Source organism: Rattus norvegicus, chromosome 15 (genome assembly GCF_021556685.1).
Source record: "Rattus norvegicus strain SHRSP/BbbUtx chromosome 15, alternate assembly SHRSP_T2T, whole genome shotgun sequence".
NCBI classification, from domain to species: Eukaryota; Metazoa; Chordata; class Mammalia; order Rodentia; family Muridae; genus Rattus; species Rattus norvegicus.
In genome coordinates this window covers 83,938,506-83,958,428 of record NC_141548.1, presented here as the reverse complement: position 1 = coordinate 83,958,428, position 19,923 = coordinate 83,938,506, and the positions used below count along the sequence as shown (strand labels likewise).

Genomic DNA, 19,923 nt, shown 5'->3' with positions numbered 1-19,923 from the left:
CCACTGAGCAGAGGGCTGCATGCTCTTCTCTGTAAGTTCTGTGCAAGCTCCAGTTCGCTGCCCTTCAAGGGAGGAGTAAATTAATAGCAAGAACCCATTTCTGTGCTTTTTCTTGGTACGTGACGATTTCGCTGAAGTGTAGATTTTAAGAGAAATCTGCTGTGTTTTCTGTACTCAGTGTTCTCCCGTCAGCCCGGCGCATGTGCAAGGAGAGTAATTCTTCCTCCAGCCTTCCAAGCCTTCACACCTCCTTCTCTGCCCCTTCCTTCACTGCTTCCTCTTTCCTGAAAAGCTTTTACCAGAGTTCAGGTAGACTGTCCCCACAGTATGAAAATGAAATCAGGTGAGACCGGTGTGCTGTCTGACAAGCGCCATTTGCTCCGGTGATGCATTGACAATGTTACTAAAAAAAACGTGACCGGTTAATTTTAGAGGGAAACTTGTACATCCGTGTGTTTGTCCTAACGTGCTTCTAATGTGTTGACGTCAATTCCAATTAATCTTACTAAGAAAAATAGAACGTGCAGTTATGAAGCTTTTTGCAGATGTGATTACATATCTCTGAATGAGGTTTTGATCTATGAAATGCCTTTCTTTGCCACCTTTCCAGAATCTAAACTTCACGTTGTTGGAAACAACAACATCATGTTGTCATCATGTAGTAAGAAAGCTTTTCACGGCCTTGCTTCTATATGTTTAGCCTTTGGGTATATTCTTGGCAGCCCAAAGCCACTGACTAAAGCAGCTTGCTAACAGGGTGGGTGCAATATCTCTTTATTTGTAAGTATGTGGCATGCCTTTTGATTTTTTTTTAATGACCAGGTTTACATCCGTTGCATGCTATGCAATGGGCCCAGGAGAACGTCAGTGGGTGCTCTCGGAACACGAGAGAGATCTGAGCCTTGTAGCTCTTCTTTCCGCTTTGCCCTAGAAGAGTTACGTAACTCTCACACCATACGCTTTCCATAAAACTAGAGACAGTGGTCTTTAGAGAACTGCCTCTCTGTAAGTTGAGATTATAGTGGTCTATAAATGCTAAGTGGGCTGTTGTCAGTTCATGGGGTATGATAGGATTCCTCTAGGGGATTGCTGTTGAGTTAACAGTCCCAACTCCTTCCTATTCTTGTGTCTAGCTTGATTCATTCCTTTTTTACTACCGTCTAGTATTCTGTTTAATTGAGCACGGTTTATCTGCTTCCCTATTGATGGACATGTGGGCTGTTTCCAGTTGTTTCACCGTTGGCAACCCTCATAGTCAAGTAGAGAATCGTTTACTGTCAGCCAGCATGTGTGCCACTGATACCTTCTTGAATATTCTTTTGTTTTCTTTTCTTGTAGAGGTGAGAACATCCGAAAGCTAGCACAGAAGTAGACAGGCCTCATTAAATGCTCAGACTTCATACTTTCCAGAGTTATTTCTGAGCACCCTTTGTCCATATGTGCCCACTCATTCATGCTGGGTTAGCATGAATAAGAACGTGAAATTTCCTTTCAAATAAGTGCAATGTGCTCAAACAGAATTTCTGGTGACATAAGGCCAATAAAATGAAAAGCTTTCATGGGGGAACACTGTGGGGAAAGTTTCTAAAGAAGCTTGCCGTGAAACAGCACACTCTGCTGTGGACTAGGCTGTGAGTTTAGAGAACCAAGAGTTTCCACAATCAAGGTATCGCTAACACTGTCCTCTGACAGAGGACATAGTTCAGTAAGACCATTCATGGGCTTTAACGTAGTTGAGATAAGCATATAGGGAGAACCCCATCTTTCTTCCTTAGTGAGGGAAGAGCCTTTCCCCAAATGACAGTTAGAAATGGTCATCCAGAAGCTGAAGGGTCGGCAGAGACTGGACGTGAATCATAGGCTGTTTCAGAGGTTGTCATTAGTACACAGAGGTTACTTCTGTTGTTTACTGTGAGGTTGTTCATCTGTCTTCAGGGATTCATGCTTATTTGTGTTTTGTTTTTCATGATTGTTTCCCATAGCCCTCCATTCCTCATGCTAATGGGAAGGCACTGAAGCCAGAAGGTGGAGATTATTTATATGTACACACCACACACACACACACCACACACACACACACCCACACCACACACACACACACACACACACACACACACACACACACACGAGTTTGGGGTTGGAAAATTCCACTATTAAGTGGCTTTGCCATTTGCAGTGTTGCCTTTGAAGGTATAGAAATGTCCTCGATGTTCAGAACATTGAAGATTGTCCTTTTAGATGTTTTTTTCAATCGTGACAGATTCTAAAAGTTAGAGACTAGATCCCCCACCCCCCCAACTCTTAATTTAATAGCACAGGGTCAGCAAGCCTGACTCTAGATGACCCAAAACCATTTTCACCGGAAAGCATGCCAACTCTAAGCACACAGCTCAGTAGGTCACTAAGGAGAGAGCACCATCATGTCACCACTACCCTGGTCACGAGTGGAAGGGTCCCAGAGGTCTGGTGGCAACTCCCATTTCCCCCATCATTGCTTCCCTCTGACCTCAAAGAGCAAAGCTGGGTTTTGCTGCTTTGGAATGCTCGACAAATGGGATGATGGAGCATCCTTTTATTTCCACCTCTGGATTCTTTTGACATTGCTTCGTGAGATTCATTCCTGGCTGTAGACAGCTGCAGTATGTTTAGTTCTATTGCTATACTATGTCACATTCTATCTAATATATCACAACTCATCCGTCTGTGCTCTTATGCATGGACAGGTGGCTGTAGGGTTTCGTAGAGTGCCGTTGCGACAGTCATTGTGTATATTTTCAGCTGTACATGCACATGTATCGTTAACGGGTGTCTCCAGAATAAAAGTATTGGACAACATGTGTGTTCTTAGGTTTGTCTAAGCAGCTTGGACATAAATACACCACTTACAATCTTGAGGAGCATATATATCTTTCTATTTTGAAAGAATATCAAATTTATAGAAAATTACAAAATATTATAGGAGTTCCTTTAATCCTTTATCTTGACTAATTTTAAACATTTTGCTGCATCTGCTGTCCACGTTTGCAAAGCTCTCTCCATGCACACATGCATGTGTGCATTCTTCAATCTAGTCTATGTGTGAGTAGATTGTACTGCATCTTTTGTTCTTAGTGCACTACGATGTCTTTCCCAAGAAACGATGATATTTAAGAGAACGGTTTTAACTCAGTGGCTTCTGAACTCTCTATCTCTCATTATCACTTTTTATAGAGAGAATATCATGTACGTACAATTACGATGATTTCTCCAACTATTCATAATGACGAGGGAAGGAGGTATATAACATTATCAGCTATCATTTCCCTGTCACCTGGGTACCTAATATCTTATTAGTAGCATAAATGAACGTCTAAATATTCCTAGTCGAGTAGGGAATAGGACAAAGCTCCGGTATAGGCTAGCGACAGTGTTACTTTTTAGAACAGGACCACTGTTCTGAATTACTAATTCATGTTAGGGTACTGAGGAAAAGAAGACAAGGTCTTTTGAATGTCACAGTTTTCTGGCTGACAGAGTCATTTGCACAGATTTGAAATTCCAGCAGAAAAGGAATGCATGCGTTTTTATGATTAATACCTCAGTTCAAATTAATTTTTGAGAGGTTCACATCATTTCTCTTGGTAGCGGAGTCATAACTGTGTCTGATGATTCATGTTTCTTTTATAATGTATATTCACCTAATATGGCATTTCCATTCCAGCAACACACTTCTGTGCTGGTGAGGGGTTGCTTTACAAGTTTTAAGCTTACGTTTAAGAAATTATTTATATTGAAGTTTGTTGGGCAAGGTAAATGGTTATTTTGCAGGCGATACTCCTTGCTTCTATATATATATATATATATATATATATATATATATATATATATATATATATATATATATTTTTTTTTTAGTGAGAAAGAATAAGATATTGCTGATAAAGTGTGGTATAGTTTTTGTTTTATAACTCACACATATTCATTGATCGATATGATTATTTACTATGGTTCACTGCTGAATTAACTTGCCTGGGACTTATTGATGACTGCTGGGATGCCTTTTTAAGTCTTGGTTTGGGGAAGTTATCTCTCTTGTGCTAATGCCGCTCCTGTTTCCCTGTTGCTAGACAGGACACGGCTTCAGAATCCAGGTGACTGACACTCCCATCATTTTTCAGTTAATACCTTTCCTGATTTCCCAGTGGTTAGTCACATCAGTTAAGGACACAGCCTTGGCCACCTACTGAATGCATGCTGTCATTCTGAGCACTCCGAGGGCTGTGGAAACAGAGATGTGCCCCATGGTGTGATCGGAGATCACGGAGAGCCGTATGCACTGCCACTGCTAGCTAAAGTCCTGTTTCTACTCTTATTCTGCATTGAAATTCCTTTAAGGCCGAGGCCTGCGATTGAAATTTCAAGTTACAACAGTGATTCGGCTAGTTAGAGAGGTATTTACGGGCGTGTGAGGAGGTTTTGCTTTGATCCCCGGAGGACGGAGCAGTGAGCACCCCGAGGAAGCACATCGAAGCCTGAGATTTAGGAAGAGACATAGTCTGCTTCTCCTCATCCTAACTGCTCTCACATTGGTTCCCGTGAGACTTTGCAGATATCCTGCTGGTCACAGTCAGGAAAGCACCAATTTCCTGGTTATGGGCAGGAAGGATGGTGGTGATACCTTTTTCTGGCGGACCACTCCACTTTCTTTGAAAAAGATCCAGAATGCAGCTCAGTGTCAGTATAAGCGTACTCTCCCCACCTTCTTTAACTTTCCTTACTCGTCCTGTGTCCCCAGTCTCAGTCTCCTGACAACACATGCCAGCCATCTCCCTGTCAAAAATCTAAGATGTTGACATCTTCGTACTTGCAATAAAAGTATGAAAGATTGCTCTACAATGGGCCACACGTGGAGAGAAACATCTTTTGAGAATCTCTTGGCCATGATGCTAAGATAAAAAGAGACTCTTCTGAGAGTTAGAATTGATGGCCCTTGTTGGGGCGGGTATCACGAAATGATCACTTAAAGGCTTTTCCTCCCATTTTGGGAGCCCAACAGAGAAGCAAGGTTTAGTGGCAGAGCTGTTGCCTAACATGCACAAGGCTGCAAGTGTAGTTTCCAGCACTGAAGTGAAAAGAGGAGGAGGATAGGAGGAGGAGGATAGGAGGAGGAGGAGGAGGAGGAAGAGGAGGAGGAGGAGGAGGAGGAGGAAGAGGAGGAGGAGGAGGAGGAGGAAGCAGCAGCAGCAGCAGCAGCAGCAGTCGCCATAAGTCTAATGTGTTTGGCCTTGCGTCTTTTGGGTTTGAACATCAGCTAGCCTACAGTTTCGTTTGACATGGCCTTAGACTGACTCTGGGGAAAGGCTGTGCATTTTTGTTAGGTATGGTTTTGTTTCTCTTACACTGCAGGGGTCTGAATAAACATAGGCCCTACTGAGATATTTTAAACCCAATGTACAAGACATTTTTTTTCACTCCCTGCATCCGGATGTGGAATCTGGAGTATACAACCCTTCTTTCTTTCTTTCTTCTTCCTTTTTCCTGTGCATTGTTCCACTGACTAACCGCTCACATTTGGTCACACTCAAGACACCGTAGTGATTTCTGCCAGGACGGCGGAATCTGAGTTCTGTTTAGTCAGTAAAGATTTTTCCATAGCATGACAGATGTTCGTTCAGGGGAAAGCCAGAACTTTCGCAGACCGTGAGTGCTGCTGATACAGTTGAAAATTATCAGGCACTGTGGGTCATGTGGGAAAGAACCAAAGTTTCATCGGTTTGCTGCCCTGTGCGGGGTTCTTCAGACGTTCAGGGAGGGGCAACCTTTCACTGTTTGATAAACAGCTGCTGTTGGATTAATGAAGTGTCAGTATTTGTCTCAACTTGTAATACATTTAGGTGCAATAAAATGATTTAGATGAAGATTTTTGCCAGCAGGCAGTCATGGATTTGAACTTCATGATTCTTGGTTTTATTGGGTGCTAGGGAAGTGCAGGAGGGCCAAGAGACAGTTTGCTGCTCAGCAGAACATGCTGTAAATCTGACAAGAGAAATTATACTAGTGCAAAGTGGATCTCTCTTGCCTTAGTAGGAAAATTGTCACCAGTACACCTTCATTCCCTGTGGTACCCAGTGGACTGACTCTCATTAAAGCAAGCGGGTGTGTAGTAAAAATTCTATGTTCATAGAAGTCCACTAATAACAGTAGTTCATTAGGTCAGGATTTCACCTGCTTCCCCAAGGATATATCAGAACATCATCTTGAAGCATTACTTACCACATTCTATTCATGTTTTATGAGTCCAGTGCACAGAGTCCCAGCTCTGCAACCTCAGTGGTGACACACAGATTGGTGCACATTCTCCCTTCCCCTCAGAATTCCTCTCAAGGCTCACAAATTGTGGTTCTTGATTAATTGCAACTTGGTAGCAGCAGGAAGTAATATTGTGCGAACCTACTGATGGTTGCAGCTCTCCACGCTGTACTGCCTTCCTAGTTATTTATTTTTAATTTCACAGCTGTTCCTGACTGTACCCTACCCACCCACCACTTTGCCTGGCACATATTTATGCCACAAATCCCAAAAGGAAGTGACTTTCAGTCATATGGAAACTAACTGAATGTGTCTGATTATTTTAAAAAGACATACATGTACATACAGTATACTATGCTAAGGTATGTTTATTTCATCCTTTTATTGAAATAAGCATATATGTATTGATTCCTTGGTTGAAGGATATCTGGGTTCTTTCCAGCTTCTGGCTATTATTAATAAGGCTGCTATAAACATAGTGGAGCATGTGTCTTTGTTATATGTTGGAGCATCTTTTGGGTATATGCCCAGGAGAGGTATAGCTGGGTCCACAGGTAGTACAATGTCCAATTTTCTGAGGAACCTCCAGACTGATTTCCAGAGTGGTTGTACCAGTCTGCAATCCCACCAACAATGGAGGAGTGTTCCTCTTTCTCTGCATCCTCGCCAGCATCCACCTGAGTTTTTGATCTTAGCCATTCTGACTTGTGTGAGGTGGAATCTCAGGGTTGTTTTGATTTGCATTTCCCTGATGACTAAGGACCTTGAACATTTCTTTAGGTGCTTCTTAGCCATTCGATATTCCTCAGTTGAGAATTCTTTGTTTAGCTCTGTACTCCATTTTTAATATGGTTATTTGGCTCTCCAGAGTCTAACTTCTTGAGTTCTTTGTATATTTTGGATATTATCCCTCTATCTGTTGTAGGATTGGTAAAGATCTTTTCCCAGTCTGTTGGTTGCCATTTTGTCCTATTCACGGTGCCCTTTGCCTTACAGAAGCTTTGCAGTTTTATGAGGCCTCATTTGTTGATTCTTGATCTTAGAGCATAAGCCATTGGTGTTCTGTTCAGGAAAATTTCCACTGTTCCCATGTGTTGGAGGATGTGGTACATCTACACAATGGAGTACTAAAAACAATGACTTCATGAAATTCTTAGGCAAGTGGATGGAACTAGAAAATATGATCCTGAGTGAGGTAACCCAGTCACAAAAGAACACACATGGTACACACTCACTGATAAGTGGATATTAGCCCCAAAGCTTGGAATACTCAAGATACAATTCACAGAAGTTCAAGAAGAAGGACGACCAAAGTGTGGATGCTTCAGTCCTTCTTAGAAGGGAGAACAAAATACTCACAGGAGGAAATACAGAGAGCAGAGCCTGAAGAAAGGCCATCCAGAGTCTGATGCACCTGGGGATCCAGCCCATATACAGCCACCAAACCCAGACACTATTGCGGATGCCAAGAAGTACATGCTGACAGGAGCCTGATATAGCTGTCTCCTGAGAGGGTCTGCCAGAGCCTGACAAATACAGAGGCGAATGCTCGCAGCCAATCATTGAACTGAGAACAGGGTCCCCAATGGAGGAGTTAGAGAAAGGACTGAAGGAGCTGAAGGGGTTTGCAACCCCATAAGAACAACAATATCTGGGGCTGGGGATTTAGCTCAGTGGTAGAGCGCTTACCTAGGAAGCGCAAGGCCATGGGTTCGGTCCCCAGCTCCGAAAAAAAAAAGAACGAAAAAAAAAAAAAAAGAACAACAATATCAACCAACCAGACCCCTCCCCCCAGAGCTCCCAGAGACTAAACTACCATCCCAAGAGAACACAGGGATGGACCTATGGCTCCATCTACATATGTAGCAGAGGATGGCCTTGTAGGGCATCAATGGGAGGAGAAGCCCTTGGTCCTATGAAGACTTAATGCCTCAGTGTAGGGGAATGCCGGGGCGGGGAGGCGGGAGGGAAGTGGGTGGGTGAGTGGGTCGAGGAACACCCTCATAGTGTAGGGGAATGCAGGTGAGGGAGGATGGGATAGGGAGTTTTTGGGGGGGAACCGGGAGAGGGGATAATATTTGAAATATAAGTAAAGAAAATATCCAATAAAAGGAAAGAAAAAGCAAACAACAAAAAAGCATATACATTTTGAATCTCATGTATCACAAAGGAAAGTAGTAAGACATTTACCTAGGTGTAACACGTATGGAGCTTTGAAGGAGCCATGCAATGGTCATTGACATTTCTCTGGACTGTGGGCTGCATGACTCTGAGTTCAGGCTGTATTCCCAGTTGTCAGGAAATGAACAGGTTATTTAGCCTTTTCCTAGGTAGGGTTTCTCCCTAGCAATGGGCGTCATAACACCCACCCACTGTGGCTACCGTAAGGAGGAAACAGTCACGCTCGGGACGGTTCAGAACAGTGCACGGTATGTGGTGTGTGTTCTGTCTTTCCCGGTGTCACCACTGCTGTAGCAGATACCACAAGCAGTTTAGTTTTGACGTTATGCTTGTCCAGAGTCTTAACTTGAAGGAAGTTAAAGTGAAAACTGATGTAGTTAAAGTAAAAAACAAGAGAAAGTTTAAAAAGACAGAAATAGAAGTTGTGCCTCGTGTCCACACTACATTTTACCCTGAACCCCAAGTGAGGAGATAGGGAAATCGGTGTACAGTGTTTCATGCAGCCTCAATTCCTTAAGTGACCGCTCTCACTGTGCATACTTCTGACCACATGCTGCCCCGGCAGTGAGCTGCTGTATTTGTCCATGCTCAGTGCCTGGTGAAGCCTTTACCTAGGGGCTGCCTTCTAATTGCATTTCATTTCCTGTCCTGTTAAGTGAGGCAGGGTAGCTTTCCCCTCATTTCAGCATCCAAGTGCTTCAGCAAAGCGTGGGTTTTATCTATGCGTAAAGGGTCCGTATTCTACTGTGTGCCCGATCCTTCCGTATCGTTAGTACCCAATTTAGGCACTGGATGTTGGCAGTTAGACATCCACATATGGACGGAAAACATGTCATCTGCCAGTTCATTCACACCAGGGGGGCTTGCAACCAGATGCTGCGAAGTTTGCAAATGTGTCTTGGTGGGACAGACACCACGGCGCTTTTATAACCGCTAGTGAGAATGTCTCATTGACGGACAACGAAAGTAACTCCAGCAAGGTAGCATTACAGGATGAAGACAGGTAATATGCTCTGAGTATTCAGCAGGACAGGTGGAGAACATGTGAACCAAAAGTGGTGATGGGAAATACTTGAACTATGTCTCCCTCAAGTTGATATACAGGCGAAGCATTTCAGTGTCGCAGGGCGTTTTGAACACTGGTCACCAGTGGAGTTTTCACCTTATATTGAAGGGGACTTGAGTCTATGAGATGTATGAACCAGCTACTTCCTAACGTAAGATAGCCTGGCACTTAAAATATGCAAGTTAGCTCGCACCCACGTCCTTTTTCACCCTTAGTTTAGTGAATCCAGAAGTAGTACTTCTAAGAAGATAAATCTGGAGTCGAAATAACTGTTCTTGAGGTTGGAGATATAACTCATTTGGTCCAGTGCAGCATTGATGAAACCCTGGAGTTTGATGAGCGGCACCATGTGAACTGAACATAGCAGTATACGCTTGTAACTGCCACATCCAGGAAGTCGAGGCAGGAGGATTAGATGTTGTTCAAGGTCATCCTTGAACATTCAATGCATAAAGACATTGAGGCCAGTCTGGACTACATGAAAGACCATATCAAAGACAAAAACAAAAGCAAGCAAAGTTAGGATGTGGAGAAGGAAGAAAAAGAGGGGGGAGGGGAAGGTAAGGACAAGGATGAGGAGCAGGAAGAAGAGGAAGAAGAGGAGGAGAAGAAGAGGAGGAAGAAAGAGAAGAAGGAGGAGGAGAAGAGGAGGAAAAGGAGAAGGAGGAAGAAGGAGGAGAAGGAGGAGGAGGAGAAGGAGAAGAAGGAGAAGAAGAGGAAGAAGAAGAAGAAGAAGAAGAAGAAGAAGAAGAAGAAGAAGAAGAAGAAGAAGAAGAAGAAGAAGAAGAAGAAGAAGAAGCAGCTACATTTCCTGAGAACTTTAAGAGCAGATATACAGAGTAATTGTCAGTGACGATCTAGTGGGCGGCACTGAAGTTTTCTCCCTGTATTAATCGCTCAGCACTATCGAACACTATCTGAGGGCCAGTGGCTTTTCTAGCTGAGTCCTGTTTCTGAGCCAGGGCTGACTTCTGTGGGCGTCACCACCTGTAAATGTTGCTGTCTTTATCATTCTCCCAGATCCAAGACTATGAAACTTCTGAGAGTATAACATCCTACTATCAGCAGCTCTCATGGTCCCATGGTCGTCTAACTGTAGAGTTGGTCTCAAAAGTAACTTTGAGTCACACTGACCTCCATTTGAACATAGCCTAGCGAATGCAGAAGTGGCCTTAGGGGGAAAAAAAAAAGAAAGTCTTAGCATAGAACGGAAGTTCTAAATATGAGTTTCTCGGAGCTCCAAGGTACAGTGATGGTACACTCCTCCCTGCTCTCAACCCAAAGGTTAGAAATCTTAGATCAGTTCCTTTATCGGTGTTGGGTGATCTCAGCTCATCCTTTCTCTGATGGGAAATCTCATTGCTCAGCAGCCCAGTAAACCAATGTCATGTTGCATATAAATCTGGCTAAATGCATTCTTTTTTTTGAGCTAGAGTCTCACTGTGTAGCTCTTGTTGGCTCAGTACTTACAGAAATCCACCTGTGTCTTTCTTCCTCATGGTGGAATCAAAGGTGTGCACCACCATACCTGGCTGGCTCACTGTTCAAAACTATTTATATGTAACTTAACGATAACCTTCAGGTTGTCCATTCTCCCTGTATTTGGGTTATTTTTTTTCCCATGGTCTGGATATTTGATAGCTATCAATTTCAACAGTCACATAAGGTTGAAGCCATCTTGTATATACCTGGAATGAGCTGTAAGCAAGACTCTCTGAGCATTGGACAAACTGCTTACACTGTTTGGGATAAAAGATCCGTTTTGTTTCCTGGGCAGTGTACAAACTCACCACTTAAACAGCTGTTCCTCGCATGCATAAGGGCAGACACTCCTCAGACTAGAACCAGGGCTGGTTGCCTTCTAAGGAAGGAGTAGAAACAGCTGACTTTCTGTGACTGGGCTGTATCCTGGGTTGCCGTTTTCCCAAGATGTGTTTGGCTGGGAGGCACAAGGGCTGGTGTCTCCTCTTTCCATGTTGCCTGTGCCTTGCTCTTGCCTGCTGCAGAACTTTGGAATGGCTTGCGCTCCCGCCTCTCTATGAAGTGTGTGTCTTCCTTACCAGTTACACATGTGTTGACATTCTGCAGTGATGGAGAAGGGAGGAAGAGGACCTCATCCACCTGCAGCAACGAGTCCCTAAGCGCTGGAGGAACCCCTGTCACTCCTCGCAGAATTTCGTGGAGGCAGCGGATTTTCCTCCGGGTGGCATCTCCTGTGAACAAGTCCCCCTCAGCTATGCAGCAGCAGAAAGGTCTGTGTAGCAATTGAGTGATCCCTCTTCATGAGTATCTTAGGGAGGGAACTGAGTGAGGATGCCTAATGTATAGATATTTAGAGAATATAGGGAATGATGGAAAGCTTCCACGGTGCTCTTAGCATTTTGTTTAAAGTGATCAACATATCACGTGAGACCACCTAGCTCAGACATGCTTGAAGGGAGGTGTGAGTGAGATTCCTGACTAGGTTGTTCCTCTACAATACTAAGAAACTGTGGTCATACTGTGTGCTAGCGCTATACACAAAGTGACAGCAAAGTTGAACAATGAAGAGATGCATAGATCACAGTGGACAGGTCACATAGCAACCCAAAGGGAGCTTGTGCAGCTTTCTGTGATCTGTCAGCGCTATCAAAAAGATCGAAGCAAAATGCTAAACAAAATGGCAGGGAAGAAAAGAGTGTGGCAGTATAGAGGGCAGGCTTCATATGTCTACGCAAGAGCCGGAAAAGGATGAGGAGGACCAGGGAAGGAAAGACTCCATAGTGCTTATTAGAGAGCTTGACAGATTCCTCTCCAAAAGTTCACTAAAGGGATATGATCTATGAGTCACATTTGAATAATGGAACAGAGCCAGCTCCACGAACACAGGTAAAGAATTTGCAGCCATAGGGAAAATTAGTCCGTTTGAGAGCACTTAGAAAACACTTACACAAATTAGTTATATACATGGCCCAATTTATGTTAGAAAGTGTCACACGATTGTGACTGTATGCACTTAATTTTTTAATCACAGTGGGAAGGCGGGGAGGTTGTTGAGGGGTGATGGGAGTAGAGAGAGATGGGGGACTCTGGCTGCGGCATAGTTTAGTGCTACAGTATTTCCAACACCCATGAGATCCCCAGTTCTATCCTGGGCACTTCAGGAAAATGAAATTGAAACATTTTATGCATTTGAAAAAAACATTTAGTGGAAGAATCTAGAAGGGAGATTATGATCCCTGCTCTGAATTTCAAAATCACATGAGATTTCAAGGGCTTCATAGCCTTGGCTGCATTTATCTAAATCCAAGAAATGAGAAATCAAATGTTCTGAACCATCAGGAAGCTCAGAACAGTCACCAGTACACAAACACAGGAGGAGCAGTAGCCTAAGAGCAGAGATCAGTGAATTTACAAACAGAATCGACTGACATTTCTAAAGATCACATTAAATTTGCCTAGGTGGTCCCAGGGCTTTGCACACACACAAAAATTACACTTGTCTTTGGGAGAAACATGTCCTAGGAAAGTTCCAGATTCATGTTGAGAGACAGATTCAGGTCAGAGAATTGGGAGGTACTGAGCAAGAAGGGCATCTGGAGGGGAGACGGAGACCTGGGGTAGGAAAATCAGCTTGGGGTGATTCTGACAGGGTTTTGCATGATGTTCCCAGGGAGCTATAGTGTATTAATCCATGCATCCATGCATCCATGCATGCATCCATGCATCCATCATCCATAAATCCATCCATCCACTCATTCACCTTTATCTATCTATCTATCTATCTATCTATCTATCTATCTATCTATCTATCTATCATCTATTATCTATCTATATCTATCTATCTATATCTACCATTTATCTATCTTCCTATTTATCTTTACCTATCTATCTACACATATCTATCTATCTATCTATCTATCTATCTATCTATCTATCTATCTATCTATCTATCTATCTATCATCTATCTATGCATCTATCATCTGTCAATCTATTATCTATCTATCTATCTATCTACCTATCTATCTATCTATCTATCTATCTATCATCTATCAATGGATGTCAACCATCATTGAAATGCTTTAAGAGATAATATCATTCTGTTACTAGAAAAATAATTGGCACATTCAGAGAACAGCTGTAGTAGAGGGAGAAACAGCTTGGGGCAAGCCAGCTAAGTAGACAGTGCCTGAATGGAATGGCCCAGCGCTGCTCGGCTGTGGTATTCTGTGGGACTCATCTGGTGGTCAGGGACCTCAGGAGATCACCGACACCTACTCACACAACCCTGTGTTACGCAGGCGGAGAACACGCATTGGTGAATTGCAGAAGTGCCAGCCTCTGGGGAAACACCAGTTTGTTTTGTAGCCACTCCTATGTCTTTCTGGGTGGAAAGAAGAAGCGGTGACCTGGTGTTTTTGTTTCACCACAAGAGGGAAATCTGGAGGGGGAAATCAGTCTGAATTTACTCAAATCTCTAGTTTCAGTTAACTCTGAGCAACTAGGAAAGCGGGGTGCGAGCACGCTTCTGTGTGGCAGCTTGTGCTGAACAACTCGTGTTCTGCAGGAAAGGCCCCAGTGTGGGGACCACTGAGGGATGCCTCTCACTGTCTTCTTCTCTGCAGATGGGCTAGACCGGACTGAGCTGCTCCCGTTGTCTCCTCTCTCTCCCACCATGGAGGAAGAGCCTCTCGTTATATTCTTGTCTGGTGACGAGGACACAGAAAAAGTTGAAGAGAAAAAGAAATCGAAGGAGATAAAGAGTCTGTGGAAGAAAGCTATACACCAGCAAATCCTGTTGCTTCGAATGGAGAAGGAAAACCAGAAACTGGAAGGTTAGCTATTCAAGCAGGGCTCCGTACCATACACTCATTTTTGGGGGGATAGATATTCTATTTGAATATTGGTCGGTTCTCATGACTTCTAATTTGTGTGTGTGTTATGACTTGAGAAATACGGGTTTAACAAATTTACCTTTTTAAAAACAGAGTCGAAATATCAGTAACCTTATGAGTAGTGTAGAATGTAGATTCCTGGTATCCTTGTTCTCATCTCACTAGGATGTTTTTACTGGTATTTACTAGAAATTTTAATCCTATTCTGCATTACTTAAGAAAAACTTTGGAACACAAAAAAAGCAAAACCTTTTCTTTCTTTTTTTTTTTGAATGCAATCTGTCAACTTCAAGGGATATTTGTTCATTCTGAAGAGAAATATGCCCATTTCAAGCAGATTTGTTTGTATTTTATCCAGTTTAACTGCTGTCAATTAAATATAACTGAATCAAAGTTCCTGGGCTTTATTACAGTTTTATAAATTTCATATTTAAAATCATTGTCACGTCACTAAACTTACAATCCAGTATTCCTAGGGGCTGGGCTGTTAACAGCAATTGCCTGCAACGTTGATGTATACTAAATGCTCAGAATGCATTTCTCAGCCCCTTGAAAGAGTGATGCGATTTGTCTAGTTTCAAAGGACCCGCACACGAAGAGATCTCAGGGAGTATTCAAATCCAAAACATATACAAATACCATTATTTTGGGCAAATTGCTTTACCTAGAAGGCTTGTTTTTCCATCTGTGAAATGCACGATTAGCTTAAGCGGGCTCCCGACTTCTCAGATTTCTGGCAACTGTACAAACAGCCCTTTCTCTCCCACTTGCATTTATTGTGTTGTCTTCTGAAAGACAGTTTTAAAAATGTGGGTGCTCGCATCCTGAGTTCATTTTCTACCACAGCATCCTTGCCACTGTACCTCAGTGCGGTGCAGTTACGAATTTGTTTTCTTATTTTTAACATCACCTAGTGTGTGAAGACGTCGTTCATTCTCGCTGCTCTTTCCTTATCAGAGTGAGGAACTAAGTCTTATCTGTAAAATGAAAAGCTTAGTTAGCTGTTACCGGTGTAGGTTTAAGAGGTTGTGCTGTGTGACCCACGGTAGACCCCGTGGAGCTTTCAAAGACTCTGCTAGGACTCTGAAATCCACACTTTTAGCAATTGGTTTCATCTTCAATATCCTCAACATGAAGAAGTTTTAGAATCATTGGTATTGGATGGCCTTGCCTTATAAGATGTTTAGCTTCGTCTTTGATCTACAGACCGGTTAGTGGCTGGTGCCAGGGACACGAGGGACTTCAACATGTTGGCATGCAGGTAGAACAGATTCTACAGTACAGGGCTACCCATGATAACTCACACATTTTTTTTTTTTAGTATGTTGCAGTAGTTCTCAACTGTTATGTATTAGTAGGAGACGGTGGAGTGATTTAATATTAATGATCACATGTCCATTCAGAGCTCAGCTACGCATTTAATTTGTGCAGGGAAGGACAGACATGATGCTGATAACTCTTTCTCAAAAGGCCTTAATCAACTCCAGGCTTGCTTCGGAGCTTAAGCACAAAGGATAACCTTCTAGACTGACGGTAGTCATGTCTCAAAGTCTCCTTGTAGCTAAACAGTTGGGAGAGGATAGAAGTTCATTGTTCTTACCATTTTTGTCCTCAGGGCCTGCTGGCTAGCTTTTAGCAGGCTCTCTAGATGATTCGGAATGCACAGTGACAGAGAAGGCTGTAGGAAAAACAGCTAAGGAAATATGCTTAGATCCCCATGAAGCACGCTGTTAGTAACGATGTGGCTGGGCTGTGCCCATCAGCTTTGGAGAATCTCCATCTTTGAAAGAATTGGGTTATTGTGTCAGATACAAACACCCAGCGAGCACGGAGAAGCAACCAGAACTGCATCAGGGAGCCCCCTAGTGGAGTCCAGGAGGAATGTTTTCATAGTTGACTTTTGGGTATGTCCAGATTTCTAAATAGGAATCTTTACTGCCCTGCTTGAAGAATAAGTCTGTCTTAAGGTGTTTCACTTTTGGGGGACTGTGTTAAGTAAAGAGTAACATTCGTCCTGCTACTGTTTTTGTGCTGTCGAGGACTTTGGATACTTAACCAAGATTTGTATTGCAGAAGGTAAGCTGGTCAGGGAAGAGCCCAGAGTCGGAGGGAGCGGGGACACTCAGGTTTCCGTGAGGGGAGATGAGGAAGGAGGAAACGCGCACTCCTGTGCCTCTGTGGCTTCTCTTCTTGAGTCAGTTGTTTACACGGAGATGGGTCAAGACAGTGGGTGCTTTTGTGGCCATTCCCTTTAAGGGGTCTGGGCTTGAGTTTTCAATCACCAAATCAGAGAGAATCCTGTATCGTTTGAAACCTGGAATGGATGTCGACTTTAATAAAACGATTATTTTTTTTAAGGTTAGTAAGAATAGAGGCTTGGGCGCATAGCTCAGTATAGAGCATGTGCTTAGCCTGCCCAGGACATCAAACAAACAGAACGATATAAAAAACGAATATGGGACCACATAGCCTTGTGTTAAGGAGAGGGTGAATAACTTTACAGATAGCAGCAGGGATGCAGCAGACTCTCATAGTAAAATAGTGTTGATTAAGGCTAATGCATGAGATGCTGCCTCCATGTATCCACCCCCCTCCCTACCTACTATGGAGGTCAGTGACTGTAGAATGGCAACTTTTGAAAAACTGACTCTCTTTTTGCATCTTGTAGATCCCTGGGTCAAATTCAGGGTGGGTGGCAAGTGTCTTGACACATAGAGCCATCTCTTTAACTCCAGTTCGTTTTTTATACTTAGCAAAATCACCTTGTATGAGTTAGTAAAAAGTTCCTAGTTATTGTTTTTTTTTCTCATAGAGATGACTCAACATTAGAAAACCTCCTATATTTTCCTCAAAAAATGTCAGAAGGTTTTTTTTATGCATATTGGTATTTTGGCTGCATATGTATCTGTGCATGCAGTGTTGGCATAGGCTATAACAGGGCATCTGATTCCCTGCAGCTACAATGGAGGAATCTATTAGCTAGCATGTGCTTGCTGGTCCTTGGGTTCAGAACACAGGTCCTCCTAATTACTAAGCCATGTCTCCAGCCCCCTTTCTCACAACTTTACGTTTGCTTCCCCAGAGTAGATGTCAGTGGCTGATTTTTAAAAGTAACTGGGTATAACTTAATGATGTATACGATGTTTACAGTGCTGAATTTTAACAGCAGGTTGGCCTTGATTGATTTTTCCCCCCTCTTTTCCTGTTTTCTTTTCAAGCGAGAAGAGATGAACTCCAGTCTAGGAAAGTTAAGTTAGACTATGAAGAAGTTGGTACGTGTCAGAAGGAGGTCTTGATAGCATGGGATAAGAAGTTGTTAAATTGCAGAACTAAGATCAGATGCGATATGGAAGATATCCACACGTCCCTTAAAGAAGGTACTCGCCATTTCCGTAAGCGTTTATTGAAGAAAATCTGTGGAGACGTTTCTGTTTTGTGAAGTGAAAACGTAACATTGTTCTGTGACTTGTTTATTTTATTTATTGGTTATTTTGTTTCTTAACATTTCAAATGTTATCCCCCTTCCAGGTTTCCCCTCTGAATGTTATCCCCATCCTATCCCCTCCCCTTGCCTCCATGAGGGTGCTCCCCAACCCACCCACTTCCCACTCCACTGCCCTAACCTTCACAGGACTAAGGGCCTCTCCTCCCATTGATGCCAGACAAGGCCATCCTTTGCTACTGGAGTCATGGGTCCCTCCATGTATAGTCTTTGGTTGGTGGTCTAGTCCTTGGGAGGTCTGGGTGGTCTGGTTGGTTGATATTGTTGTTCTTCCTGTGAGGTTGCAAACCCCTTCAGCTCCTTCAGTCCTTCCCCTAACTCCTCCATTGGGGTCCCTACGTTTAGTCTGATGGTTGGTTGCAAGCATCCGCATTTGTATTTGTCAGGCTCTGGCGGAGCCTCTCAGAGGACAGCTACATCAGGCTCCTGTCAGTAAGCACTTCTTGGTATCAGGAATAGTGACTGGGTTTGGTGATTGCATATGGGATGGATTCCCAGGTGTGACGGTCTCTGGATGGCCTTTCCTTCAGTTTCTACTCTGCTCTTTGTCCCTGCATTTCCTTTAGACAGGAGCAATTCTGGATTATAATTTTGTGAAGGGTGGGTGACCCCACCCCTCAACCAGGGGCTGTCTAACCTCTGGATATGGTCTCTACGGGTTCTCTCTGCCCTCTGTTGTAAGTTGTTTATAAAGAAGGGAAAGTACAATGCTGTGTAGATGGGTGGGTCTGTTTCTAATTATAGCTTGCTAATAGATGGATAGAGATGGATGATGCTGTCCCCATGACGGCTGCAGAGTTCATTCTGTTACTCCCACTTACGTCAATTTGTCTGATGCTTGGCGTTCTTTCGTACCGCAGAAGGGATGAGTGCCTTAGTATTGCTGTCATTCGATCAGAAATATTCACTTACACATAGTAGTGGCGAAGGGACTATAGGTGAGAAATTATTAAATATGTTCCTGTTAGGACACCACCAGAGACCATGAGCTGAGAGTGACAGACAGCAAGGAGCGCCGTGGTGGTTTTTCAGATGTGGCTCATCTCCTGCGACTCTAATGGCTTCATTCCCAATGACTTTGCATCTCTTGGATTGTAGGGGTCCCTAAAAGTCGGCGAGGGGAAATTTGGCAATTTCTAGCTTTACAATACCGCCTGAGACACAGATTGCCCAACAAACACCAGCCTCCGGACACCTCCTATAAGGAACTTCTGAAGCAGCTCACGGCTCAGCAACACGCCATCCTCGTGGATTTGGGTATGTCTGTCCAGTGGGTTATCGTTTGCAAAAGTAAAAGGCAGCTTACCGTTGGATGGTTCATTGGTTGGTTGGCGTTGGTGAAGAGGGTCTGTTGGCGTTTGCTGAGTTGCTGACTGTGTTGGCTGGGTAAGCTGACATCATATTCTGATTAAAGAAGAGTGAGTGGAATATTCATTCACCCCCGAACTATCCCTCAGAAATGGGAATCACTATGAAGGTCAGATTATGGGTTCTCTCAGCTACTGAGTTTTGAACAGTTGACTTTTGCCTCTGTGTGTGTGTGCGTGTGCGTGTTTATAGTGCTGGAGATAAACGCCAAGGCTTTGTACATGCTGGGTAAATGCTGCTCCACTCAGTTATCTCCTTAGCTAAGTGACTCTGTCATAATCAGTGCTGCCTTTGAAAGTGGTCAAAAAGATATAGAAATATTTAGCAGAGGCATTCTAAGACCTTCAGACATTTCTGAATACAAACTTTATCAATCAAAAGGAACTCAGTAGCCATCCAAGAAGGGACTCAGGTATAGCCACCTGGATAACAGCAGATCAGAGAGCAGGTAGCCCTGTGAAGGATGGGTGGGCTGATCGTGTCTGTATGAGGAGGAGAGGCCGCTTTCCAGAACCCTCAAGGAAGAGAAGGAATCCAGTAAGTGCTTAAGTTGTAGAAAGGGCTAATGCATCCCTACAGGTTGGGTAACAGGTTAGCTGTGTCAGTGCTGTGCAGATAGACGGATACTTCTAATCTCTGGAAG

The 19,923-nt window shown here is 43.4% G+C and overlaps 1 protein-coding gene across 4 annotated transcripts in view; it reads left to right on the top strand.

Moving 5' to 3' along the window:
* Nucleotides 1–19,923, top strand: part of Tbc1d4 (TBC1 domain family, member 4) — a 183,766-nt gene that overhangs the window by 150,872 nt on the left and 12,971 nt on the right. For 2 of the 4 annotated variants that reach the window (NM_001427219.1, XM_087585863.1), the window contains 5 exon segments: nt 179–343; nt 11,624–11,787; nt 14,141–14,350; nt 17,629–17,787; nt 19,011–19,169. In NM_001427219.1, the coding sequence (NP_001414148.1) occupies nt 179–343; nt 11,624–11,787; nt 14,141–14,350; nt 17,629–17,787; nt 19,011–19,169 (857 nt within the window). 4 annotated transcript variants of the gene reach the window in all.